General features: G+C 36.9%; 1 protein-coding gene across 1 annotated transcript in view; it reads right to left on the minus strand.

The window, feature by feature from the left end:
* Positions 1-26,768, minus strand: part of LOC126245965 (receptor-type guanylate cyclase Gyc76C-like) — a 228,709-nt gene that overhangs the window by 26,778 nt on the left and 175,163 nt on the right. Inside the window, exons 12-16 of the mRNA XM_049948359.1 lie at positions 21,924-22,070; positions 21,486-21,684; positions 19,543-19,683; positions 13,464-13,587; positions 3,232-3,330 (exon numbers count right to left, since the gene is read on the minus strand). Of these exons, the coding sequence (XP_049804316.1) occupies positions 3,232-3,330; positions 13,464-13,587; positions 19,543-19,683; positions 21,486-21,684; positions 21,924-22,070 (710 nt within the window). The remainder of the gene's footprint in view (positions 1-3,231; positions 3,331-13,463; positions 13,588-19,542; positions 19,684-21,485; positions 21,685-21,923; positions 22,071-26,768) is intronic.

Below are 26,768 nucleotides of genomic sequence, written 5' to 3' on the forward strand. Positions count from 1 at the left end.
CACAGTTAAAATATCTTAACATTATGAAGCATGGGACATTATGTGTATACATACGTGTATATATCTTACTCATATAAATGACTGAATGAACTTTCTTATTATAAACATAACTGACTGTATGTATTTTAGATTTTATGATGTTTGCAATGTACTGTAATTCATACTACAGAAACAGACAATGCTTTGGAAGGAAATGTGCCCACCAGTGCCTCAGCTATTGTCTGCACTCTATTATTCTGTGCCTCATTATTGAGTTCAAAATTTCATGACATAAGGCTGACAGAATAAAGCCCCCATGTATTGTTACTGCCAAGGAATTATATCTCATGGCTGACTCACTCTACTTTAGTTAAATTTTATGTTTGGTGCAGTGAACAACTTTGTATATTTCTTTATTTAGAGCCAGTTAAATGTTTTTTAATTACACTGAAATTTCATAAGCCTCTCCCTCTTTTCTTCATATTATCACCAATAACAATGAAAAGTCCTGATTAATAATTTATCATACAAAGCACTGAATGTATGACCAATATCCTGAAGAATTTCAGCATCAGTTGAGTAGTCTTGTGTTTAGCAGACAAAAAATCCTTCAATTCCGTTTCAAATCTGCCAAGATCCTTGTATAAACATTTTCTTCTGTAGTAGGTGCGAGTGTTGTGCTGTGCTTTAAATTTGCAGAAGTCAATTTCACAACATACCAACAACATAGGTATGGGGCAGTAGTTTTGTGGATTAACACTGCTACATAACAACTTCTACCAGGACATGTCTTTGCTGACTTCCAGTCATTAAAAACTACTCCCGAGGTCTGTAATAAATTATGGTTAATAGCAGAGATAATTACTGCAAAGTTTGTACAAAACTTGAAAAATATCCTATTAGATATTACGACTGACAGCATTTGGTAAACCTCCACAATCAGTACCATTTTATGGTGGAAACACAAGATAGAAAACAATGTTTGTTAAAGCAGAAGAGAGAATTGCTTATTGAAATGAATCCCATGGTTGACTCTGTAATAGATTGTGGGCTATGGTGACAACAACATCTGGTTTGACTAATACAGGGTGTTTCAAAAATGACCGGTATATTTGAAACGGCAATAAAAACTAAACGAGCAGCGATAGAAATACACCGTTTGTTGCAATATGCTTGGGACAACAGTACATTTTCAGGCGGACAAACTTTCGAAATTACAGTAGTTACAATTTTCAACAACAGATGGCGCTGCAAGTGATGTGAAAGATATAGAAGACAATGCAGTCTGTGGGTGCGCCATTCTGTACGTCGTCTTTCTGCTGTAAGCGTGTGCTGTTCACAACGTGCAAGTGTGCTGTAGACAACATGGTTTATTCCTTAGAACAGAGGATTTTTCTGGTGTTGGAATTCCACCACCTAGAACACAGTGTTGTTGCAACAAGACGAAGTTTTCAATGGAGGTTTAATGTAACCAAAGGACCGAAAAGCGATACAATAAAGGATCTGTTTAAAAATTTCAACGGACTGGGAACGTGACGGATGAACGTGCTGGAAAGGTAGGGCGACCGCGTACGGCAACCACAGAGGGCAACGCGCAGCTAGTGCAGCAGGTGATCCAACAGCGGCCTCGGGTTTCCGTTCACCGTGTTGCAGCTGCGGTCCAAATGACGCCAACGTCCACGTATCGTCTCATGCGCCAGAGTTTACACCTCTATCCATACAAAATTCAAACGCGGCAACCCCTCAGCGCCGCTACCATTGCTGCACGAGAGACATTCGCTAACGATATAGTGCACAGGATTGATGACGGCGATATGCATGTGGGCAGCATTTGGTTTACTGACGAAGCTTATTTTTACCTGGACGGCTTCGTCAATAAACAGAACTGGCGCATATGGGGAACCGAAAAGCCCCATGTTGCAGTCCCATCGTCCCTGCATCCTCAAAAAGTACTGGTCTGGGCCGCCATTTCTTCCAAAGGAATCATTGGCCCATTTTTCAGATCCGAAACGATTACTGCATCACGCTATCTGGACATTCTTCGTGAATTTGTGGCGGTACAAACTGCCTTAGACGACACTGCGAACACCTCGTGGTTTATGCAAGATGGTGCCCGGCCACATCGCACGGCCGACGTCTTTAATTTCCTGAATGAATATTTCGATGATCGTGTGATTGCTTTGGGCTATCCGAAACATACAGGAGGCGGCGTGGATTGGCCTCCCTATTCGTCAGACATGAACCCCTGTGACTTCTTTCTGTGGGGACACTTGAAAGACCAGGTGTACCGCCAGAATCCAGAAACAATTGAACAGCTGAAGCAGTACATCTCATCTGCATGTGAAGCCATTCCGCCAGACACGTTGTCAAAGGTTTCGAGTATGGTGGATATGTGGAAAATATCGTACTATAGAGTTTCCCAGACCGCAGCGCCATCTGTTGTTGAAGATTGTAACTACTGTAATTTCGAAAGTTTGTCTGCCTGAAAATGTACTGTTGTCCCAAGCATATTGCAACAAACGGTGTATTTCTATCGCTGCTCGTTTAGTTTTTATTGCCGTTTCAAATATACCGGTCATTTTTGAAACACCCTGTATATGCCAAAGGAAATTAATAGTTACAAGTCCCTGTACAGTGAATTATTTAAAAGAGTTAAGCAATTTCTGACAGCCTTCTTCAGCATATTTACTCACTAACTTAAAAACTTGCTCTTAAAAAAATCTAACAAAATAGTGTCTTCATCAAAGCATATGAAGGACACTACATATGTTCTCAAAAGAAAAATTATTGGATTAAAATCAGAAATAGTACTTCAGTCACCACAAGGAAACTTAATCTTATTCTCAGCCCTAATGTTTACACCACAAAGATTAACAGTAACAGCACAATTGAAACACTGACTGTCTCTTGACAGTATTTTCAAGTGAGATTAACAATACTTAACTGTCAGGTAGAAATAAGGCTATCTCAAAACATTCTTTGCTTCTCAACTTAATCCACTTCTATGGCTATGCCAGTAATATTTAGACTATATTTTTCTAGAGCAACTCACTTACTTAGCTGAGATTTTATTTCCAGTGAGCTGACAAATTACAGTAGCATGGAAAGGATCCAGAGTGCTGTTGAGAATGTTATTGTGGACTAGTTAGAGAAACCATCAGAAGCTCAGTTGATTAAACATGCAATCTAATCAAATGTGCTACTCAAAATAATTATAACAGGAGTGTGTTTGATATAGCAATCAATACTTACCACCATGTATGCATCACCAATAGTCTCCACTTTATAGACGTCATATCCTCGTATGATTCGATCAAACAATGTGTAAAGATCATTTAGAAAATTCACCACCTGCAAAGACAGAATTACTGTCTGCGTTAACCATATACAAAGCTTATACAATGAAGCTTAAAAAGAAAAAAGGGAAAAATTCTGTATATTTACTGAACACAGAAGTGATCCCATTGACTGGCATAATCACATAGACTGAGTTGTAGGTAAAAATAAAAGGCTGTAATTCAATGATTGGTTGAGCACAGGAAAATTTTCTTCCATCCTTTCCAGTGCCCTTTATCCGACCAAAGTTGGATTGAGACTGATATGGAATTTCTCCAGTTTCACAGAGAACCAACCATCCACAAATATTGGATATTATTATGACCTACATCTACACTCCATCTACATCCATACTCTCCAAAACCACCATGAAATGCATGGATGAGGATACATCGCACTGTACCAGTTATTAGGCTTTCTTCTCATTCCATTCATGTATGGAGGGCAGGAAGAATGATTGTTCAAATGCCCGTGTGTGTGCTGCAATTATTACAATCTTATCCTCGTGATCCCTATATGAGTGATATGTAGGAGGTTGTAGCATATTCTTAAAGGCATCATTCAAAGCCAGTTCTTGAAACTTTGTTAGTAGACTTTCTTTGGAGAGTTTACATCTCTCTCCAAGAGTCTGCCAGTTAGTTCAGCATCTCTGTAACACTCTCCCATGGGTCAAATAACCTGTAACTATTTGTGCTTACCTTCTCTGTATACATTCAATATCCCCTGTTAGTCCTACTTGTTACAGGTTCCACACACTTGAGCAATATTCTAGAATGGGTTGCATGAGTGATTTGTAAGCAGTCTCCTTTATATGCTGATTGCACTTCCACAGTACTCTACCAATAAACTGTATTAATATTATGTCATAAAATACTTTTTATCTTGATTTTGTGGAGTGCACAGTTTTAAATTCCCGAACATTTATAGCAAGCTGCCAATCATTGCACCACTTAGAAATCTTATCAAGATATGAATGAATATTTATGTCACTTTTTTCAGACTGTACTTTATTATATATCACGGCATTTTCTGCAAAAGGTCTAAGGTAGCTATTAATATTAATATACAACATGAAGAGCAACAGTCCCAACACACTTACCTGGGGCACACCTGAAGTTACTTCTACATCTTAGCATTACTCTCCATCCAAGATAAAATGTTGTGTCCTCCCTACCAAAAAGTCCTCAATCCAGTCACAAAATTCACCTTATACATAATATTACTGAACTTTTGACAATAAGTGTATGTGTGGTACTGAATCAAATGCTTTTCATAAATAAAGATGTACTGCACCTATCTGACTGCTTTGATCCAAAGCTTTCAATATACCAGGTGAGAAATGTGCAAGTTGGGTTTCACATGACCGATGTTTTCAGAATCCATGCTGGCTGACATGTAGGAGGTCATTCTAATCAAGATACCTCATTATGTTTGAGCTCAGAAAATTTTCTAAGATTCTTTAACAAATAACTGTCAAAGATCGTTGACAGTAGTTTTGTAGACCACTTCTACGACCCTTCTTGTAGAGAGATGTTACCTGTGCTTTCTCTCAACTACTGGGCACAGTTTTTTGTTTGAAGGATCTAAAATAGATTACAGTTAAAAGAGGAGCTAATTCATTTGCACATTCAATATATAATCTGATAGGGATTCCATCAGGCCATGGAGCTTTGTTCAATTTTAACAGTTTCAGCTGTTTCTTAACACCGCTGACACTAATACTGATTTCACTCATCTTTTCAGTGGTACAAGCATTACATTGGGACAATACTCCTGAATTTTCCTTTATAGAGGAACATTTGAAAATAGAGTTAAGCATTTCAGCTTTTGCCTTGCTACCCACAATCTCAGTTCCTGTCTCATTTGCTAGGGATTGGACACTAACCTTTGGTACCATTATCAGCCTTCACATAAGACTAGAAGTTATTTGGATTTTGTGAAAGAACATTTTAAAATATTCTGCTATGATAGTTACTGAATGCTTCATGCATTGCCCTCTTGACAACCAAATCCTTTTCATTCAGTATCTCTCTATCTATAGTCCTATGCCTTGTTTTACACCTATTATGCTACAATCTCTGTTTCTTTAGACCAACTTCTGTTTTCGTCTAGTGCAACAGTTTTCAAGCCTTTTTCTGCTGGGCCCCCTTCATGAGAAAAAATAGTATTCATTCCCTAGCCAATTTTATTAATAAAAATAATCATTTTTTTATATCTTCTTTGTCTTATTCTTTGTTTTACCATATTCAGTTTTGAAGAATTTTATGCAACAGAAACCAAAACTTCATAAATTATTATTAAAAAAAATATGGAATAAATTATTTATTATCATGTTTTGATTTGTTAAAAACCTGCAGAATGAACAATGTCTGCAATTCAACAAACATGGATTACAAGAGCATTAAAAATTTAAATAACGAAGTTCAGTGTGATGGATGAGCTCACTTTTAAGAAGATAGTTTTCAAGGATGTCATATAATAATAGAAACAGACACTCAAAGTTCTTTGCTTATATTTAGCCATGAATGGCAGTTCAAGCCCACAGCTGCCAATGCTGAAAAGCCAATCTTGAACACATATGTTTTTGCAAAAGGAATCAGAATATTCACTGAATTTTGGCTCAGCATAGGTAATTCCTTGCTAATATGTATGAAAATCTCTGATAAAGACACTTAATTAAATTTACTCATAGTGAAGTATCACAAGTGAGATCAGTAAGTTGTTCTTGCTCTTATACATGATGGTCCAAAAGCACTTTGGAATTGATTTTTAATCCAATTAAATTTCTAGAAATCATTGCTGAAATATTTTTGAAGTGAACTTTTATCTCCATGGGAAGGACTGGATTACCTGTGTCCTCTAACAGTGACATCAGAGTAGGGAATGTACCTAGCATGGCACTTTCCATTCGGTTTTGCCACAGCTCTAATTTCTTTATGAATACCTTAAGTTTTTCATTCCAAGACAGTACAGTCGCCTGATGCCTTGAAATGAAGTGTTAAGAATAGTTAGTTTCTGAGTGTCAGTGAGGTGAGCTATTTTCAATAGAAAATCTCTGTTGCTGAAACAGCCTGCTGCAGAGTGACATTTCTCCTTTAACAACACCTAATTCCTCGATTCAAACACTCTTTTTAGAACTCAAATCCTTAAAAGCCATCAAGCATTACTAAAAACAGAGCAGTTGACTGTGTTCAGCACCCATCTCCTCAAACAGCACTTTAAAAACCCTTGAACTTATAGATTTTCCCTTAATAATATCAACTGTTTCTATAACCCTTTGCTCCACTTCATGAAGGGTTGGGCTAGGTTCTTTAAGGGCCACAGCCTTCTGATGTGTCAGGTGGTGAGTTCACAATTTGTCAGGAGCTACAGCTTCAACTTTTTCTTGCAATCCATCATGAATTCCAGTCAATGAGTGGGATCCATTTCTGCATACTCCAATGCCACATCATCCTGCTTGATTTAAAAAAAGTTTTTCTCATGTTAAAAAGGTTTTGAGCTGTAGCTGTTTTCAGTATTGCTCACAGAAAATCAATTCCTCTTGAGTGTTAAACTCATCAATGAAATGAATATAAGCAATCAAATCAACATCTTTGTGAATGTCAGTTGCTTCAGTCTACTTTAAGTGCAGAACAGTTGTTACACAGTTTATTGATTAACAGCTTTAGAAGATTGTCAGAAATGTTTAAAAGTCTTCTACACACTGTGACATTACAGAGAGAAACCATTTTCAGCTATTGAGCAAATGAATCACCAAACACTGTTGATAATATGCCAGTTGCTGCTGTTAAAATCAGAGTTTCTGCTAGTATGTGTGGTTTCTTGCATTTAGTGGTCCTACATGAAATCTGGCGAGAGGCTAAAATGGCCTTAGGAGTCATATTCCTCATTTTAGCAAAGTTCTTCTGGGTAGACAATAAAACATTTAGTTTCTTGACAAAAAATTCTTTTGGTTTTCTTGTTAATTCAGGATATTTGGTTTCAAGATGTTTCTTTAATTTGTTAGGCTTCATGCTATCAGTAGTTAAAATCGTTACACAAATTACACACTGCAGATGTTCTTCATGACTGATTGCAGTTTTTGTGAAGCCTAGCAATAAATAGTCCTCATCATATCTTCTCATTTTTGCCTTTGGAGTATCTCCCTCCCCTCTGCCATTTGATAGACCAATGTCTGTCACTAGCCAGCAAATGCTTCTTACTGCAGTCAAATCTTCCTCTTGAAGTCTGAAAGACTGCAAGGAGGCACTGAGATATACAAGCCAAAGCTTGCGCTGCACACCTATACTTAAGGATACAGTCACAATAGAGCCCACTACAAATGATTCCACCAATGGCCAACATCACCCAGCTTGGTCAATCATTTCAATCCATATTAGAAATATGACAGCAGTTTTAGTGCCGTCGACCATGTCTGGCATAGGACCAATGTTGGGTGAAATTCAATCCAGATCTATGGCATTTTGTTTGTTCAAAGGAAAAGATAAACATAATTGTGCCTAAAACTCTCATCCAGCCTGAACAGCACACCACTCCCCATCATTAATCAGCAAGGTGGATTCAATGCACCACTGCAGAAACTGCAGTATCTGAACGAAATTGGTTGGTTACAAAACATACTACTCAAATATGTGGGATTCATATCAGTTTGGATTTTAAAGGAGGATTTCAAGTGAAAGCAAAACAAAGTTTTGTGAATGGTCACAGACTTTTGACTGGCAAGAATGTAACAGAAATGCTTTAAAGTTTCAAGGAGCAAACACCCAAATAAAAATCCTTTATATCTAGCAGAAACTTACATAAACTATTCAAAGAACTTGCTGTAACTGCACCATCTATGAACATTATTCAACATCCTATGCATTTTCCTAGGAAAGCCAGTGACAATACAACTAAGCTAAAAGCTTGCCACATAAGGGCATGTAAGAAATCATTATTCCAATGTGCTATCTGTGAATAGAAAGATGGGAAACCTGGACATATAGTATAACAAAAACACCTCCATGCAGTTTTTTATGTGATTCAAATAGCACAGATTGTGGAGAGTTTTATATCATGTAAGTATCAATAAATGAAATATGTTAAAGTAAGCACAAACATATTCCTCCTGCATGAAATGTCCCAAACTGTTGACAGTGATACATTATTAAAAATAATCTATGGTTTTATTTATCAGCACTTTTCATTTGTATACCAATATGGGGCAGTGCAGCCAGTATATGCATATGTAGATTACTGAAAATGCCGATCAGAGCTATTAGGTGCACTGAAAATCTATCATCAGGGCAATTATGCATAAATGAATTTAAAGAATGAAAAATACACACTTTACCTGCAATGTATATATATGAAACAATTATATTTTTAAAAATAAACATTTCAGTTTTGTTGAACAGAGATGTACATAATTACAGCAAAAGATGTAGAGATAATTATCATATGTCCCAAGTAAACTTAGTTACTTAAATGACCAGCATGTAGTGATGTTTTCACATAGAAAATGTATCTTAGTTTTACTTTTTCCATTCCATTCTTGGGTTGGTACAGCAACCAGTACGTATGATATTAAGAAATAAGCAGTCTTGGTTGCACTGTTAAAATTTTTTATTAGTTCCCAGTGTTTTTCACCTTTATTTAGGCATATTTGGATTGGATGACATTTGGTAGCAAAGGTTATATGAGATACTGTGTTTAAAAATATCCCAGCAGGTAATTGTCCCTTGTCACCACCAAATATCAGTCAATCCGAAGATGCCTAAATAAAGGAGGAACGCATCACTGGGACGCAATAACAATTTTAACACTGCAACCAAGACTGCTTGTTTCTTTGTACCAACTGACATATTTCAGTTTTTAGAGAGCTGCTGCAGTACAATAAATGGGACATGAAACGAAAATTGGCCAGGTGCAAGTAGGACTTACACACTGTGGGTTCCCTACAAACTTAATTATGTGTATAGGCAATTCATCTATGCTAGGAATCAAGAATATTGACCATTTTTGCCTGTTATCAACAAATGATACTAGCAAGATATCAGTCCAAGGAATTCCAAGATTTTTGAGACTTTTAATTTCAATAACACAAATGTGACATACAGTCATGCACGAGGCAGGCAGTCAGTATTATAATAATCAGTAGTTCTCCATTCAAACTGACTGGGTCACAATGGTTAAAGTGAAATATCAGGCAAGGGATGACTGTATTGCACATATGATGCACTTCAGAATTTATTCATCATCAGATATCCAGGAGTTAATATCCAGGAGTTAATCACAGACTAGTCTGCAGATGTTTGTTTCACGTATAATTTGAAACGCCATATCTACATGCAGTAATCACTCCTGGATATCTGATGATGGATAAATACCAAAACATGTCGTATGAGCAATAAAGTTATTCCTTCCTTGTATTGGACTTTTACCACTGCAACACATCAACCTGAACACAGAATTGCTGTTTTTTTTTCTTTCTTGTTTGGCATTGGATAAAAAATGACAAAGGAAATAATTTTTTGTGTGTGACATAACAAAAAATCAACAAATTTTGGATTTTTTCCATTATTTGTACTGTGAAACGTTGCTTCTTGCCAAATTTCAAGATTCTACATCAATGGGAAGTACCTTACAGGTTTTGATGAGTGAGTTTTTGAGTCTCAAAATACATGGCAAAAATGTCAGTGCTTTTGACTGAATTAACTCAGAAGCTTAAATGTTTACACTGCTGCAGGACTATAGATCTTAATATGTGACATAAATCTGAACTTGATATGTCTACCTGTTCCTGAGAAAAAGAATTTTTAACAGCTGGACAGACAGACAGGTGGACAACAATGCGATCCTACAAGGGTTCTGCTCTTAAAGATTGGGGCACAGAGCCCTTACAACTAAAGTAAGTTAAGGAACAAAAATCCTGAAGTACATGGATGCATATTTTGTAACAAATCTCCTTCTTGCAGCATCAAGAAAACAACAACAACAAAAAATGGAAATGAGCGTATGGCATCGCTGGCCGGGAGGCCCCATCTGGGGAAGTTTGGCCACCAAGTGCAAGTCTTATTTCAGTCACGCCATATTGGGCGACTTGTGTGCCTGTGATGAGGATGAAATGATGATGAGGACAACACAATACCCAATGCCTGAGTGGAGAAAATCTCCAACCTGGCCCGTAATCAAACTCGGGCCCACTTGTGTGGGAGGCGAGCACGTTACCACCCAGCTAAGCAGGCGGACAAGAAAACAACAACATTGTAGCGTTCAATATAAAGAAGTCATTTGATCTTAGCTTGTGAGAGGTGTTTTAGAATCCAGTACACAAGATTTCCACAGTATCACAGTGAGTCTACTCACTATTACAGTATATAAATAACAGATAAGATCATGTAAAGATAATCCATCAATGAAAACAGCCATGTATATCTATAACATGTGAACTGCCTGTAGTGATATATATATATGGTACTGTATCTAAAGAAAAATTCAGTTGAGAAAATTATAAAATTCAAGAAGTGAAATTTTTAGTACTGCTAATAGACACACATAAAAGTTTGTGAAGTTATCCCAGCTCGTGGAGCTATTATTTCCTTTCTTGAGGAGGAAAAAGGGACGTTGGAGAAATTTAAAAAGGAAGAGTAATTCATTCACAAATCAGAATGAGAAGGTATCCATCGGTTGTAAGGACAAGGGGAGATGAAGATGAATGGGGAAGTATCTGGGAGACTACAAGATCAAAGACAGTACGACAGTGAGCACAGGTCATATACAGTCCAGTGATGATGAGGACATAGTGAGAAGTAAATATGGATTAAACTATACAAACATGAGCTCCGTGAAATGTTGAGGAGGTTAGTCTGCCTGAAAACTGAAAAATGAGGAGCACCCACGTGGGGAAGTTGCCTTAACCTGGAAGAACACTGCAGCTACCATATGGGATGAGTAAGAATAAATTTCTCCTCCAGCAGTGTAGAACTGTGTTTAGAGATTTAAGTAGATTCTTTCCATATGCATTATCTGCATTAGTGTTATTAGTAACTCTTATCTGCACTCCATGTAGTGATAATGCATTTTGTGATAAGACACAATGTGGAGGGCTCATATGACTTTGTGAAACACCCTGTAGTTGCTCTTTGTGATGTACTGGGGTAGACAAAAGGGGGAATCACCTGCTCAACCTTCAGTTTACAGAACAATGAAGGAGGAAAGTGCACAAACAAAATCCAGTGACCTATCTTCACTTACACTTCCACCACATACATCTGCCCCCTCCACCCTGTTAAAGCCCTGAAAACACTATTTATCCCTTAATATAGCTCTACTGCACTTAGATGTGGCACGAACATAATCCAATGACCTACCTTCGCTTGCACTTCCACCACACATATCTGCCCCCTCCTCCCTGTTAAAGCCCTGAAAACACTATTTATCCCGTAATACAGCTCTAATGCACTTAGATGTGGTACACACATTTTATATTTGTTTCTAACCCATTTAATTTAAAGATAAAGATTAATTTTTTTCTGTGAGAACAAATTTTTAATATTCTGCAATTTTTCCATTCCCTGATTGAGGAAGTATTTATGCTGAAGAAAAAGTAAATAGAAACTTTTATGTAGGAAATTTAATTTAGTTTAATTTTATACTGGGAAACATTTTTGCTAGAAGCCATGGTTTTCGAGTTATCTGAGAGAAACATAAAAAACTGAACTTTAAACCAATCCCAACCCAGCACTTGCACCCCACCAGTCAGAAGTTTTAGTATGTCTGAGGACACTCGTTCCCAGTGCTTTGGAAAAGTTGGTGACTACACTATTTTTTCCTCCAATTTTCCTTCATTGACTGGTTATAGAGTAACTTTACAGAATTCCATTTGTAATTCCAACACCATATGAGATTTTGTCTTTTTTTTAATAATTTTTGTATCTCAATTAATTTCAATAAAAAATGTTGGTGCTACTTCTAGTTGCTTAAAGTTTCATGGAATATATTTTTAACTGATCCATTTGATCTTATTTTTGCTGATACATTTAGAAAGTGATTGTTAAAAGTATTCTCAACTTTTGAATTACTGGTTGCAATATTGTCATGTAATTTGTTATGGTATCTTGTACACTGACTGGCTGTCCTGTAAACTGTTTGACAATATCGAATATAGTTTTAATCTTATGATTTCCATTATTAATTTCTGCCATGACAAGCATTCTTTTGGGGATTTTAATGACTTCCCTTAAAATATTACAGAACTTTTTGTAGTATGCATGCATGTCTGGCCAGGGAGTAAAAATGAAAAAGTCGACCTTATCCAATCTGTTCGACTTCCCTCCTGTGGAAGGAACAAACTGTTCAATAAACTAGGATAATTTCATGTGATTTTATAACATCTGCTGGTTACACTAAAAATTTTGCCCCCTGAAAGTGAATACCAATTTTCTCATAAATTTATATATATAGTGTAAATTTTAAATCATTAGAGGTTTTTTGCCTGATATAATACCACATGTTTAAATAAATATCAAATGTTTTTATAAATCGTACTTGTCTACATAATGTAAGCATTAATACTTCAAAAGTGATCAACAGATGAAACACAAATAAATAAATACCAGTATGTATACTATGTAGAAGTTACTGGCTGATACTAGTTATTCTGACCCTGGTAATGTATTCTTATTTGAAGTTTTGTGTTTGTTGTGCATATACAGAATGCTGAAACCTGCATGAGATAAGTGACTGTATGTGTAACTCTTAGTTATTCACTCTCTTCCATCTAAAGAGGAAAAAGGAAACTGGCTTCAAGAGAGGTCCTTGACCATTCTTCAACCTTTTAATCTCTAAAAAGCTTTAATGACTTATCATATTGCACTCAACAGATTTGTTTTTTGTAGTCTTAAATAACATTAGTTTTAATTTCTGTTGAGCTTCCCTTTCACTGAAGATAAAACGTTTTTCTCTCATTTCACGAGACTTAAATTCACTGCATCTTGTTCTTGAACTCCTTGTTGATCTGAAGTAATTGTGATTATCACAGTTCAGAAATAAAAATAAAAATTAAAGTCAATGTCGGATCATACACGATCCAAAATTAGTTTTTCTCTGCTGCATAGGAAAAATTATATACTGTAAAAGATGCAGAACAATACCCTAAGTACACTCACCTGCAAGGGTGTGCTTTCAGCTGACATAGCTGTGAAACCAACAATGTCACTGAAGTAAATGGTTACTAAATCAAAAGACTCTGGTTCCACACCAAACCCCTTGGTTAACCGTTCAGCAACTGGTCTAGTGGAAAGAAATAAAATAATTTATAAATAATACAGTATATCATAAACTATAACCAAATATGTCACTGTAGTATTGTTAACACGAATTTGCATTCCTATTGGACAGTCAATGGGGAGATCTCCATATTATGAGATTAATTCACAAATTTACAAAGAAAAAATTAGTTCCTTAACAAGTCGTTTTCCTTACAGAGATTTAATCTATGATGTCAAGTGCTAGCTAGCATTCACTTTTATCTTGTGAAGTATTCACAGCCAAAGTCTTCACAACATGGGTCCAAATTTCACTCTCTTCATGGGAGTAGACTAGGATTTATGGCAAGCAAATGGGGATTAAAGTCTGCTGCACTGCGCTACCACCTTCTGGTATTGACGTAAACTTCTAGTTGAGTGGTAAAGGCTAGCTAGCTGTGCATGCTGTAAACCGTGCACATTGTTTTTAGATCCTTATGTTTTTGGCCAGTAAGGCAATTACGTCATTCCAGTTGTGCACGCACAAAAGTTTCTTAAAACGTGCACAACTGAAGGTGTGCTCACAACACTGATGCCAAGTTTCACGCAGTCTAGAGGAATAGCAATACAGCATAGCACAGTAGATCTAATGCAGTGTATCTCATATTACTGCTTCTACATTGCGTTCAATAGCACTGAAAGAAAAATAACCAATAAATACACAGGGCATCAAAAGTTAGGGTGTTCACATGCTTTTGTGCTCTTACACAACAGCAAACAATGCAGAAAACGAATTTACAGAACTGAAAGTGAACAAGGCACCAGGCCCCAATGAAATACCTAATGAATTTTGCACACAATTTGCAGTGGAATCATGCCCTTCTCCAGCTCAAATTCATTAAGAATTTGCACGTACCAAACAAATCTGTATGGGTGGAAATGAATGCAGGCAGCCCCTTCTCTTTATAAGAAGGGCAAAGAACAAATGCACAGAATTACAGACCAGTAACTGTAATGTCTGTCTGTTGCAAGATTCTGGAGCATATTTTAAGCTCAAACTTTATTAAATTCCTGAGGGAGGAAAAAAAGTCTCAAAGAATTGGTTATGAAAACACCACTGGTGTTAAAGACAAAACTCTCTTTTCACACATTACCTTGTGTTTGAGGAATAAGAGACTCTTACACCACATGTTGACATTTTATAGAAAACTGTAGACTCTGCTGCCATTTGTGGAATTTATGGAATGTGTGAGATATTTATAACTGTAATAGATGCTGTGAATAAATCTGTGTGTGTGCTGAAGTTAGTTACTGTGTTGAATTCCTTTTAAATATTAGTAAGTTGCAACATTTTAGCAATTTCAGCCCCACTGTTCCCTTTCTTTGGAGTCCACACAGAAGGGGTTGAATTTTGTAGTTTCTTCTTCTTTTTATCCTTCAGTTTTACCTTCACTTGAAAGGCAGATGCCTTGGATGCATAATTCTCTTGTGGAACATTATCTTCACATATCTTGATTGTGGTGATGGCTCCCTCTGTCTCTTCATTTCGGAACTCACTAAGGTGTGTAAGATTCCCTTCTTGGATCTTTTGCCTTCATGCATGGATAAGCCAGTGTCTGCTAATTTCTTCTAACAAAGTACATAGCAGTTTGCAGTTTGGGGGCGAGCACTCTCTCATATGAACCCTATCCTCTCCCAATGCTTGTAGTGCTTGGATCTGCTTATGCACTCAATGTATGTGGCACTGAGAGCTTCTGGACTGCCTAAAGTAGAAATGCTTGAGTTCTCCAAGAAGTTAAGGTGGCTTTGGAAAAGCCTGTTCCTATCCCTGTAATTGGATTTTAAAATTTGTGTTGTCTGCTCAAGTGTGTCAGCTGTAACAGCAATCCCATCAATCAGATACTCGGTTTCCCCGTCTAGATATTTATGGAGGAATATGTGCTTGTTCATAACTGACACCCCTGGGTTTTCATCTCTGGAAGCTGTGAATTGCTTTCAGAATTGAGGCTATGCTTCCATGTCACCTGAGGAAGGATGCATGTTGAGAGTAGGCAATTTGATGTCTATACAGACATGTTGGCAAATTGTTGAAGTTGGTAAATGTGTGTCAGCTGTATTTTTATCCCCTGAACATGCTTCTCCTCAAAATCCTTTAAGTAGTATGTTTGGATTTGGATTCACCAGTATAGTTCTTGCAGGCTTCTGTTAGGATCTCATATTCAGAGTCACTACGCAAATCTTGTATTCAGCCACAGAAAGTGTTCCACTTTTCTAGGTTTCGTTGCACACATTGCTGACAGTGTCTGAGTTCTCTGATGGTGTAGAAATGTCACACATATTTATCTGGTCACAAAACTTGTAGCGTTCAAGTATAGTGTTGTTCACTTGTGTTGCAGTTTTGGGAGAATTGTGGTGGCTGTGTCTGTCTTGGCATGTGGTTTCTGTTACTTCCATGAGGGTACGTCTGTAGTACTTATCCCCATAATGAGTGGTTGCTGTCACTAAGAGATGATGCTGCTGTCCAATATTCAACATTTGCAACCCTTAGAAAAGTTCACTGTTTGCTAACAGATGGCACTATTTTCTATTAGTACAAAAAGCCCACATTGTGCTATGCAATAGTACACCAACTGCACAATATTTCTCTCTCACTCAGATAAGTGATATTATTATAAACAAAACTATCAGTCAGGAATGTCTGTACTAGTGCAGTATAGCAATGCCACGACTTATCTGCATGAGCTGATGTGGTGTGGCGTGATCATATTTTCGAGATTAAAGTCACTCGAAATCTTCTTGTTTAATGCAGAATTCTCATGAACATGCAGTAGTTAATCTCTTGATATACTCCCACATTTTGGTACCAAACTTTTGCTACATACTACTATTTCAAGGGGTTCAACACAATAACTTCAGCACACACACACATAGCTTTATTCACAGTATCCATTACAGTTATAGTACACACGCCTACTGCACAGAGTGTAACTACAGTTTTCTATAAAACACCAACAGGTGACATGGGGGTCTCCTAATCACCAGCACATTGCAAACAGCTGACAGTTTCCTAGATTTCTAAATAGCATCTGACACTATATCACATTGTTGACAGACAACTTAAATAATGACACATGGTACCCTACTTTATGGCTCAAAATAATTCTGACAGACTGAAGCCAGCCACTGGAATGGATAGTGGATGAAACTTCCTGCAAGATCAAAACTGTATGCCAGACCAGGAATCAAACCCAGGACTTTGTCTTTTTGCAAGAAATGCTCTTACTTACTGAACTATCCAGGCATGACACATGACCCGCCTTCACAGCCATACAGCTGCCAGTACCTCTCTCCTACTTTCCAAATTTAACACACACTCTCCTGCATAACTAGTGAGACTAGTGTGTGTCAGCTCTTAACAGCTCAGTAAATAAGAGCACTGCCTGGTCCCTTTTTAATAAGACCTCATCTTGAACTCATAAAAGATAGCCCCTCTCTTCCTGTCCTCAAAAAGATCTGTTTTAATTTTTAGTATTCACACCTCTTACTTACTTCTGTTCAACAATTATTTTTTATCCCCACTGCCTTCGTTCTTCACTGATTTTGCTACTTGCAACCTTCCTGCAGTCCCTCCCCTTGTGTGCTGATGTACTCCAGCTGTCTAGTCTCTTAAATTTCTTTTTTTTTTCCCCTCACCCTCTCCCCAGTATTTTCAATCTACCACTATTTTACTTTGGGGCAAAAACAAATAATTGAAGGAGTATAGTTGAAGTGTTCCAGGGTCAGCAGGCATGAAATATGACTGAAAACATTGCTGAGCTTCTTAGCAGCATACACAAAGGAGTGAGTGAGAGGAGAAAGGTGAGAATTGGGAGTGAGGGCTCAAAGGAAGGCTGAGTGACAACTAGCAGGAAGAAACAGCTTGGTGATGGGATATCTGCATAAGCCCAACAGGGTTTCAAAGGAATTAAGTTCTCTTTCTTCCTAGGATTCTGGTTCAGATTAAAGTTTCTTTTGCACTTTTTATGGGCTGTACCTACCTGTTATGATCCTAGTAGTGTGTCACTGAATTCATTTGATTCCTGTTGCCTGCCAACTTGACAAGGACTGCAAACAGTTGTACAATATTCTAGAATGGGTCACACCAGTGTCTTGTACGGGATTTCCTTTACAGTTACACTGCCCTTTTCCAGAACATATTCAACAAATGTAAGTCTTCCATTCATGTTCCCTAATACCGATATTACATGATTATCCTATTTCATATTGCTTCTAAACATCATTGCTCAACACTTATGCTCAAGATGCTCCCTACAAATCTTGTAATTAGACACTATCAGTTAATTCTCTGTTCAAGTTGTTCTTCAATTCCTTATGATTGTCAAATGATGAAACCTGCTGTACACAACAGCATCATCATCATTGAACAATATTATATTGCCACTAAAACTATATGATAAATTGTTTATGTATATTGAGAAGATAGAGGTTCTATCACACTCCCTTGGAGCACATCCAATGTTACTTTTGTTTCTGTGGAATGTTTGCTACCCAGTATAACTTATTGGGTTCTACTAGTCAAATATTCTTCAAGCAAATGATATATGTGAGAATATACTCCATATCATGCATTTTGATTACAAGTTACCAATGTTGTACAGTGCCAAATGCCCTTCAGGAATCTAGGAGATGGAACGTTACTTTCCAGTTGTATCTAGTTGTATCTATCACTTTCAAAATGTAATGTATGAATAAAGCAAGATGTATTTAACATATGAGTGGTTTTTACTGTCTCTATGAAAGAAGCTTCTTTTCCTCCAGGAACATCATAATGTTTGAGCTCAGAAAACGATCTAGGATCCTGCAACAGATGGACATCAGTGATAATGGACAGTAATTTTGAACAACTGCTCTTTCAGCTTTTTTTTTATAAACAGGTGGGAGCTGTGCTCTTTTCCAGTCACAAAGGTCTGTTTGCTGTGCAAGAGATTTGTGATAAATGTGAGTTAGAAAGAAGCTATTCCACAGTGTATTCAGCGTAAACTCTAAATGGAATTCTGTCAAGGTACCAGAAGTGGTAATACTAATATCTCTCACTTGTAAACGTATGTGGTCAAACACTGGTATGGTCATATCCTCATGCATGAACACATTTCTAAATGTAGGGTTCAATATTTCTGCTTTCTGTCAACTGACTTCAATTTCAACACCAGACAGATCCACAAGAGACTGAATGGAAGGTTTCAATCTGTTCATTGATGACTGACCACCATCAAACTGTGACCAGCAGCACAGTTAGCAGCACCGTTAGTAACACAGGGGCAACACATATTGCTGTACAGAACAACCTAAACTTCAATAGCTGCTTCATGACCCATGATATGTGGATCTCTCTCACCATACCAGCTCCTCTGAATGAGGTGAATGATAAGTGTGCTAAAAACACATCCTTTGATCCCAAAATCTTCCTGAGATCATTCTTCAATAGCCCCTATCCCTCATCCACCTCCATCCCTGTCCCTATGCATTCCACTTCACCCAATTTACCTTCATTCACAATTTTCTCTCTGCAGTCTCTCTCTTTCTACTTTTTATTTCAACAACCCTCCTAGCAACCTCTGCTTCACAGTATGCCACAAGCAACTCCTCCTTCCTATACCAGAGAGAGAGGACACTGTCTGAAAGCTGAGCAATGTTTTCAGTCTAGTTTATGTGACTACCAAAAATTCAACACCTGAACTATATTTCATATCAATAACTCATTAATTCATGTTGATTATCTTTACAAAAAGAAATAGTGTATGTACACTACAGATTTGCAATTACATAGTATTATTTTCAAATCAAAATTCAGCTAATTAACTTAGTTCTGACATCTAAAGTGCCATTTTTACAGTTCTCCACAGTAGAACAGTTACATTCACTATCTTTGTTAGCTCTTTCATTTTGCCTCCCACCCCCCTTTCTGATGATTAATTCATAATTTTTTACTGTTTTTACTTACGCTGGCAGCATCCTGTGTAAGAGGTCTTCAGTTTTACGCTTTTCTTCAAATAAGAGTCGTGTTCTCTCACTAACTAAGTACTCTAAATTATTAGCATGCTTTTCCATTATTTCCATCATCTGGTCCATAATATTACTGTGCCTGAACAAAGAAAACACAAAAAATGTATTTGTAATAGCACTAATGTTATTTCACATAAAATGGGGTCATTTCACATTTCAATTAAAATGAAATAATATCCACACGGAGTAAACCTTTTAATAGTTCCTAATTCCTATTCATGTGAAGTATTGTACATTCTACTAGCATACACAGACTATAAAATGTGAGTGATCAGAGATATATCTGCTGCCATTATCACTGGACATTTATGACAACACAAATGGTCTAAAAATAAAAAGGTTACTATGATACAACAAAAAATTTTGTGAAAAGTTGATATAAAAAATAAAAAAAAGGGACAGAATTTGTTAATTGATGTTAGGTACAGGAGGGCATTGGGATGCAAGTATATGTTAGACATCAAGTTTCTCACTCCAGAATTCAGGAAAACTAGTGTCTGGTGGGAGTATCCACATAACCCCCTTTAACCCCCATCCCATTCCCTCTCCCTTTCTGTTTTTTATCATCATATTTTCATAACATATATTTATTGTTTCTTATATTTTCTTTTACTTATCTTCTTCATCGTCCCTCCTACCCCCCATCCTCACTCTTTTTTCTCTAGTTCTTTTTTTTCCCCCAGTTTCTAATTCCGCTAGTCATTTCTCTTTCTTTTAATTCATTTTTACTTCTTGTGCTATAATTGCCATCTATAACCTTTGTACCCCTTGTCCACTCAAAATGTGAGTCCCTCTTTTCCTGGGATCACTTAAAAAGTAGTTTTAGGTACTGTGTATGCATGGTGAACACATATGTTTCTTGTCTGTTGTGCTATCTGATATATATTTTTGAGCTATTGTAAGGGAGACAATAACTGTACAATAAGTATACAATGCATGTCTAAATTCTCTGAAACATTTCACCAAGTAATTTGTCCCCAGTAACTCTGTTTGATGAGTTGTAATTTAGTAAAGACAATTTTTTTTAATATTATTGTGTACATTGAATACATATTTACTTGTGAAAGTTTTGAGATTACAATCTTATACCTATAGTGGGTCACCAAATACATGATTTGGATAAAAATGGGCAATTAGTTCAAAGAAGAAGCAGGGTGCTCATATTCATTGTATCTGTATTGTCTGTAAACAAAGTATATAAAACTTTTTGAGAAAATATGTGCTTCCAGAATCACTTCTGCTGTTAGTTCAGTTTTAACACTCATATTTCTTTCCATCTGTCTCTCCCTTCCTATGTCCCTCATCTCCTTCCCTTCCCTGACCTCTAGTACCCTCCCATCACCCTCTGCTTCAGTTCCTTCACTTTCCCATCTCTTATGTCAAATACATTTATTATTTCAAAGTTCTCTTTTTTGAACATCTCAAATCTACTTCATTTTCAATATGCACAATTCTTTGTTGTTAAGTCTTTATGGTAAGTTATGTAAATGTAAAAGATAGCAAATTACATTTTAAAAACAAATGTTGAATGCATCTTAGGGCTGACTATAATGCACTAAATATGTGTTTCATAATAGCTTTACCTAGTTAGCTAGTAATATGTTCCATGGATCATTATGCACAATAGATTGTAATGATGTGGAATGAGTCATTTCACATTCACATTGCAAATTGATTTGTACACACAGTTACATTCTGAACATTTCTAATAGTTAAGTAATAAAATAAATACTGCCACTGACAAAGTCATAAAACTACATTGCAGAATTTTTTTCAGATTCACACACATGAGTATCAGTTCTATTCTGTTCTATCAGGCAGGTTATGATCCACAACAATGTTGTAAACATCTATGATTTATAAGAAGGAAAAGTGACATACATGCCCTCTCTCATTTTCCGCAAACGGTTTCTGATAGTTGGAAAGTCAGGTCTGTGTTCAGGATTCTCTTCCCAACAGTCTTCAATGCATTTTACTATATAATCAGTGCAGTCAATGTCAGACTCATCAAGAACAGCCAAATCTGGTCGAAATGGTGTTTCTCCTTCAGATGGTACACGTTTTACAAGTTCCACTATCTCTGAAAACATATATGCTGACTTCAGCAAAACCAGAACTATTTACTTGTATTTAATCTAATGTGAAACTTTAAAAAAGAAAGTAATTTCAGCAAAACTAGAACTATTTATTTGTATTTAATCTAACATGAACCTTTAAAACAGAAAGTAAGTACTCTAATCTGAAAATAGAAGTCTTATGATGAATTTCTTTCATTTTATTACTGCCATTTTATTTTCGGAATTTGTCAACAAGCAGTACCTTTTGGTTCATAAGGGCATCCTCCATAAGGACCCCTCCGTCCGATAATTTCATAAAGAATAATAGCAAAAGCATATACATCTCCTTTTTGTGAACCACCAATAGCACTATCATCTCTCAGAAGTTCTGGTGCTTTCCAAAAACAACCTGCAAAATATGAATTTTAAAATAAATTTTACTTCCATTTTCATTTGTTTAACAACATTTGTGTATTATAAAGGTACTGATTTTCTGAAAATTAACAACTGTGTGCTCTGTCTCTCGTAAAAAAAATGTGCACCTTTACACAAATGTTAAGCGAGAAGCTCCTGCCATTCCAAAAACTACTGTGGTTTCAAAAGACAAATAACTCTGGTTGTATAAAATGGAAACCCAGTGAGTGATTAACACAACATCATAAATAGAAATTGGTTCTACCTGAGCAGAAGTAATGAACTGAAACCAAATGTAGCTTAATAACATCATATTATGTGAGGCATATGTCAGGGAATAAGACAATTTTGAGACTGGATTGCAATTATCAAGCTAACCCTTGTTTAGAATGAGTTTCCTCCATATAATACTCTTAGAAGAAAGCAATTGCTCTTACATAGTAAAGGAGAACATCAGATTTATTGAATTTAGGCCAAAGGTCACACATTTGTGACCTTCCATGTATGATAAATACATCTGTCTTTATGGTTTCATATAACTATAAAAACTTCTGCCTCTGCCATCCTACTCTCTTTCACCGCCCATCTTCACCATTGTATTTCCTCATCCTTACAACAGGTGCATCCCTCTCATCCCAGTAACAGAGTGACACATCTTCTTTCTAATCTTCATCAACTACCCATTCTTCATCCAACAGGAGAAGTTCCAAAAGGTAAGATAGCTCTCGTACTTTTATACATGTCCACTGTTATTACAAGAATTTGGGATCTAGAAGGTACATACTGGCCAGCAGTTTGGTCTCCTAGTTGGAAATTCACTATCACTGACAGTTCATTGTTTTACGACTGATGTATATCATTTGAAAGACTTCATCTTCTTCTTACTAATGAATAGAGGCCAGGTTATATGCATTTGCATGTTGCATATGCATTTGCATATTTGGCTCCTTTGCAACAGTTATTGCATATTTCAACTAAAAACTAGTGACAATGCATATTTTTGCTCTATATTTACACTATATTAAAAATTTAGATGAGCTGTCTCTAGTTCTATCTAGTTTGATGTCTCACAGACTGACTGCGCTCTAGAACTGCGTGCAATCGCTAACCAAGAGGCCACTGCCTAGCGAAATCATTACAGAAGAGGAACAGGAATAGGCAGACAGAGACAATGCCCCTGTACCCGTGCCCCCGTTTAATCTCCCCCGCTGTCATAGTGAATGCGTCATTGGAAACAATTAAATTAAACTACGCAAGCTTGTAGTTCCACGTCCATTGTTTCAGTTTAGCTTTCTATTTACTTGTACATAGCTGAATGTGTTTACAACATTTAGTGTGTAACGTGTTGTGCACAATGCCGCCCGAAAAAAGAAACGTCATTTCATGGCTAGCTGACCACGTTGGGACATTTACATATGACAGAATTGTTTTATATTGTTGAATTTGCAAGAAAAACAACTCATGCAAAAAACGTTTCAAATAGACCAGCATGTCAAGACAAGTCTTCATATCGGGAATGCAGAAGAAAGGACAATCACAACAACTTCACACAACAGCAAGTTGCAGTGGCAGGGATTTGTCCTAAGATAACCAAAAACATCAGTTTAACATGGATCTATGTAAATCATTCATTGTTAGCAGTATTCCTCTTCACAAATGTACAATCCCTATCCTCAAAGGAAAAGCCCTCCGAGTATTTTATCCCAATTTGATTCATATGATGTGCTTTGCTCGTGGAGTACTCCATGAGCAGAGCACATCACATGAAGTACATTCCACATTTGGGAATGTAAATAAACTAATTTTATTCACAAAGAAAGTGTTTCTAAAGGCTCCTGTTCACATCAAGACCTACAAAGAAAAGCTACCAAATGTGCCTTTACCTCCCAAACCAGTAATAACATGTAGGGGTACGTGGGTCAAAGCTGTGTTGTTTTACAATGAACATTTCAAGGCCATTAAAAGGTAGTAAATGGCTTTGATAGTGCAGAGGCTTTGACAGTTTGCCAGTGCAAGGAAGCTTTCAATGTTTGCAGTATTCAAACAGACATTGCTGTGATAAGCACTTATTTTTCCCATATACCTTCAAGTATTAAAAAGCTTGAAACTCATGGTTTGGCACTGAATGAATCTATTCAGTTAATGAATATAATTATTCTAGTGAACTCCTCATTGCTGGAGGTGTGGTGTCACCGCCAGACACCACACTTGCTAGGTGGTAGCTTAAATCGGCCGCGGTCCATTAGTACATGTCGGACCCGCGTGTCGCCACTGAGTGATCGCAGACCGAGCGCCACCACACGGCAGGTCTCGAGAGACGTACTAGGACTCGCCCCAGTTGTACGACGACGTTGCTAGCAACTACACTGTCGAAGCCTCGCTCATTTGCAGAGCAGATAGTTAGAATAGCCTTCAGCTAAGTCTATGGCTACGACCTAGCAAGGCGCCATTAGTAACATTGCATGTATCTAAAGGGTCTCACTTGTATCGCCACAATTTCCAGATGTACCACAAGGATGGATTAAAGTTAAGTATTTAAGAAGCTACGTACTTTTCTTTATAGCATTCATTACGTATCCTGTTTCAGACCTCACGCCATCCTGCTTTAGCTTAGCGCGTGCCTTTCGGCTTCCTCTCATTGTGTCTAGGCTGTCTTGTCTAGACACAACAGGAGGTATTCCCAAGAAAACTTAAAGAAAAGTTTGAAAAACCCAGGCATTGAACCCTTGTGCAAAATTGATAATTTTATTAATGGGACAGGTGAACATTTACCAGAAACAATAAGTGCCAACATAGCATCAAAATTCAAGTACTGCCCAGTTACCTACCTCAATTGATGCAGAATGGTTCTTTTCTGCTTATAAAAATTTTTTGAGAGATCAAAGACACATTTGGAACAGTACTTGGTTGTTTATGTTTACAATAGTAGAAAAATGTAAAATAAATTGTAAATGATGCTTTGGTCCAATAGTATTAATTAAAAATTAATGCTGTTCAAAAAAATCCATGATTGTATGCTGTTTTTTAAATAAAATATTACAGAGTTTTTGAGTGTGCCCCTCTGCATGCAATATATCTCAAAGTTGGTCCCATACATATCGATTGTTTCACTGCGAATCACTCACATCGCATCTGCTTGTTACTGACAAAAATAACAAAGAAAGAACAATTCTTGAAACGCGGTATGCGTCCCATTTTGCAAATTTTTAGAAAATAACCCCAGAAAGGCTCCCTTCCTAACCTCTACCAGAAAGTATTCAGAAAATGACATCAGAGTTCTAAATGTACCAATTTTTCATGTGACCAGTGCTCTTCCTCATATTTGATATGCACAGGTTCGACTCTGAGATATAATGAACACAGTAACTACCATGTTTTTTTATTATTTGATCTTGCATATTTCGACATTCTTCATGCATTTTTTAAGCATTTATCACGCACATTTGCAAGTATATTTTAAGATTTTTGTGATGCATATAATCCGGTTTCTATTAATGAACCTCTTTCTTTTCTGGAAGCCAAGTATTTCAAAAGTTATCAATAGTCAAAATTATTGTTACCATTAGAATTTGAGAATGTTCAAATCTCAGTATGTAATCCTCAGAAATCCATTATAGCAACCTCCTTATAAGCCTAATTTTTCTGTTCTTAAAAATATATAATTTCATCAAATCAAGCAATGCAAACTCCATGTAGGAATATCTACAATGTAGGGAAAGGTAGATTGTTGCTTACTATAAAGAAGACACATTACATTGCAGACAGGCACTATTAAAAAACACTTACACAAAGCTTTTGGCCAAAGCATTCATCAGCAAAAGAGAAACAGAGAGATACCTGCCATTCATACACACAAGCAAGCACACCGCATGCACACATGACTGCCAACTCTGGCAGCTCATGCCCCGGACACCAGGCTTAGGTGACTTTAGGAGGATACAAGGTGAGTTAGACAAAATTTCTAGTTGGTGTGATGAATGGCAGCTAGCTCTAAATGTGCAAAAATTTAAATAGCAGCTAGCTCTAGATGTAGAAAAATGTAAGATAATGCAGATTCGTAGGGAAAAAAAACCACAATGCTTTAATGCAGCATTAGCAGTGTGCTGCTTGACACAGTCATGTCAATTAAATATCTAGGCATAATGTTGCAAAGCCATATGAAATGGTATGAGCACATAAGGAGTGTAGTAGGGTAGACAGATGGTTAACTTCAGTTTATTGGAAGAATTCTAGGGAAGTCTTGTTCATCTGTAAAGAAGACTGCATATTTGATACTAGTGCAACCCATTGTTGAGTACTGTTTAGGAGTTTTTGGAATCTGCACCGGGTCGGATTAAAGGAGGGAAGGTAATGTTCTTTTCGAGGAATATTAATGAGGAAATTTAGATAACTGGCATTTGAGGCTGACTGCAGAACAGTTCTACTGCCACAAATGTACATTTCATGTAAGGACCACAATGATAACATTAGAGAGATTAGGGCTCGTACAGAGACATACAGACAGCCATTTTCTCCCTCACTCCGTTTGTGAGTGCAACAGGAAAGGGAATGACTAGCAGAGGTACAGGGTACCCTCTGTCACGCACCATATGGTGGCTTCCGGAGCATGTAAGTAGGTGTAGCTGTAGATCCCTTGCAACATACTCTTTATCATTTTGTGTTGCATGGCTGATTCATGATTCACATTGTTGAT

The sequence above is a fragment of the Schistocerca nitens genome, chromosome 1 (genome assembly GCF_023898315.1).
Source record: "Schistocerca nitens isolate TAMUIC-IGC-003100 chromosome 1, iqSchNite1.1, whole genome shotgun sequence".
NCBI classification, from domain to species: Eukaryota; Metazoa; Arthropoda; class Insecta; order Orthoptera; family Acrididae; genus Schistocerca; species Schistocerca nitens.